Source organism: Miscanthus floridulus, chromosome 10 (genome assembly GCF_019320115.1).
Source record: "Miscanthus floridulus cultivar M001 chromosome 10, ASM1932011v1, whole genome shotgun sequence".
NCBI classification, from domain to species: Eukaryota; Viridiplantae; Streptophyta; class Magnoliopsida; order Poales; family Poaceae; genus Miscanthus; species Miscanthus floridulus.
Genome location: NC_089589.1, coordinates 141,736,976 through 141,739,062, shown reverse-complemented (window position 1 = coordinate 141,739,062; position 2,087 = coordinate 141,736,976). Strand labels below are relative to the sequence as shown.

Here is a 2,087-nt window from a genome sequence, read left to right as displayed (position 1 = left end):
GATTGACTAAAAACAATTGAAACCATTAGGTTCGGACTTACTTTCACACAGGAAAACTAGATTATATTAAACGATGCATTTGATGCAAGAAGATTACAAATAAGAACGAGAAAATCATCCTCAGCACAATGCATGCAAATGTACAGACAGAATGTACGTGTGCCGGCAGCTGGTCTGTCATGTACGCATACATACATGATGAACGTGACAAGTGGACTAGCTAGCAAGCTAAGCTATGGTGTGGCCGCCGTCGATGCAGATGACTTGGCCGGTCATGTAGGAAGCCGCCGGCATGCAGAGAAATGCCACCATGGACGCCACCTCCTCCGGCTCGCCGATCCTCCCCATGGGCAGCCGCGCCATCTCCTTCTTCACCAGCTCCGGGTCTATCGTCTTCTGCTCATCAATCCAAAATAAATCAATCATCCCATGAGGTCATATATAATCATGTAATAATAACATTTATAGCTTTTAATTGAAAAGATTAACATACAAAAATATGCATAGGAAGGAGCTGACTGAGATTAAAATCAAAGCTTACATCACTGCTGATGTCAGTCCTGATGCCCCCAGGCGCGACGCAGTTGACGCGGATGCTGTCGCTGGCCCACTCCGTGGCGAGGCTCCGAGTGAGCTGGTTCATGGCGCCCTTGGTCATGGAGTAAACGGCGAGCGCCGGGAGCCCGATGAAGCCAGCGATGGAGGAGATGTTAACAACGCTACCACCGCCGGCGGCGGCGAGGAGTGGGTGCGCGAGCTGGCTGAGGTGGAAGCACGACTCGAGGTTGGTCGCCATGATCCTCGAGTAGTCCTCGCCGGTGCACTCCAGCGTGTCCTTGAACATCGACTGCCCCGCGTTGTTCACGAGGATGTCGAGCCTGCCGCCGGAGGTGGCCCTCACGGTTGCCATGAGGTCCTCCCGGTCGCCACGCACGGACACGTGGCAGACGGAGACGGTGACCTGCAGCCCCTTCTCCTCCCACCGCCGGCGGCACTCCTCCAGCTCCGCCGCGTTCCGTGAGCACGTGTGCACCAGCGCGCCGAACCCCGCTAGCTCCTCAACGATCGCGTGCCTGCCATGCATGTTAATGTAATGTAAGTGAACTCGTACAAACGTACTAGTAGATCCCAATCAAGAGATCATCAGAGCACGTAATGTACCCTATGCCCTTGCTGCCGCCGGTGACGAGCGCCGTCGCACCGCCGAGGTTCCACCGCGCCGCCCTGCTCATGTGCGCAGCCACCATCTTCTTCCTCTCAATCTCTTGACTTGTATATATGTATAATGTACGAAAGATCGGAATTAGAGTGATCGTCGATGGATGTACAGTGCAAATGGGATGGATGAGATGCTACTCCACATCCATGCAGCATGTATTTATAGTGATCTGACCGGATGGCACCTCCATTGAAATGTGCAGTTGCGCACTAAGCAGAGCTGCCTGACTATGAATAAACTAGTGTAAGACCATGTTTTAGTCATCTGACGGCCGGATTTGGACAGATACGGCGCACAAGAAGACGGCCGCCCACCCACTGCTGGTTTATTCCAAGCATCCGTCCAGAGAACAGAATATTTATAAATTTGTATAAATTCCACTGCCGTTGAACCTGTCATGCGTACGTGCCAAACTGTCTGAAGTGGTTGACATGAGCAACGAGCAGCCAATGACTTCCCTGATTAATTAAAAAAAAATCTTAGGGTTTAGTTATGGGGGCAGTCCAAAACAACCATATTTATAAATCTATTAACAGAGGGTTTAGTTAGGGCCTATTTATGATCCACTTTAGGTTTTGCAGCTATGCTCCCAGTTTGAAAAGCCAAAGATGCCAACTGAAAGAACTCTTCTCTAGCAACAAAGGTGGTCTCTCACTTCTTTTTACCTCCCGGCCCTACCCTCCATCTTCATGCGGAGGTGCGGCAATATTACACTAAGCAAGGAGGATCGAGTGACAACATGGCACTTCCGGACGGTGGCCGCAAATTGGCCACCTGCCTATGAACGCAGCACCCCTTGTCATGGCAATAACCAAAGTCATCGCAGATAACAAGATCCTAACACAAAATCATCTGATTTCATCGATAC

At 50.7% G+C, this 2,087-nt stretch overlaps 1 protein-coding gene across 1 annotated transcript; it reads right to left on the bottom strand.

Moving 5' to 3' along the window:
• Positions 1-228: 228 nt before the first annotated feature.
• Positions 229-1,247, bottom strand: LOC136485911 (noroxomaritidine/norcraugsodine reductase-like). The gene is made up of 3 exons (XM_066482715.1): positions 1,162-1,247; positions 542-1,073; positions 229-396 (listed from the first exon to the last, which is right to left on the bottom strand). Exons 1-3 carry the CDS (start codon positions 1,245-1,247, stop codon positions 229-231), a joined length of 786 nt encoding a protein of 261 aa, XP_066338812.1.
• Positions 1,248-2,087: the final 840 nt, after the last annotated feature.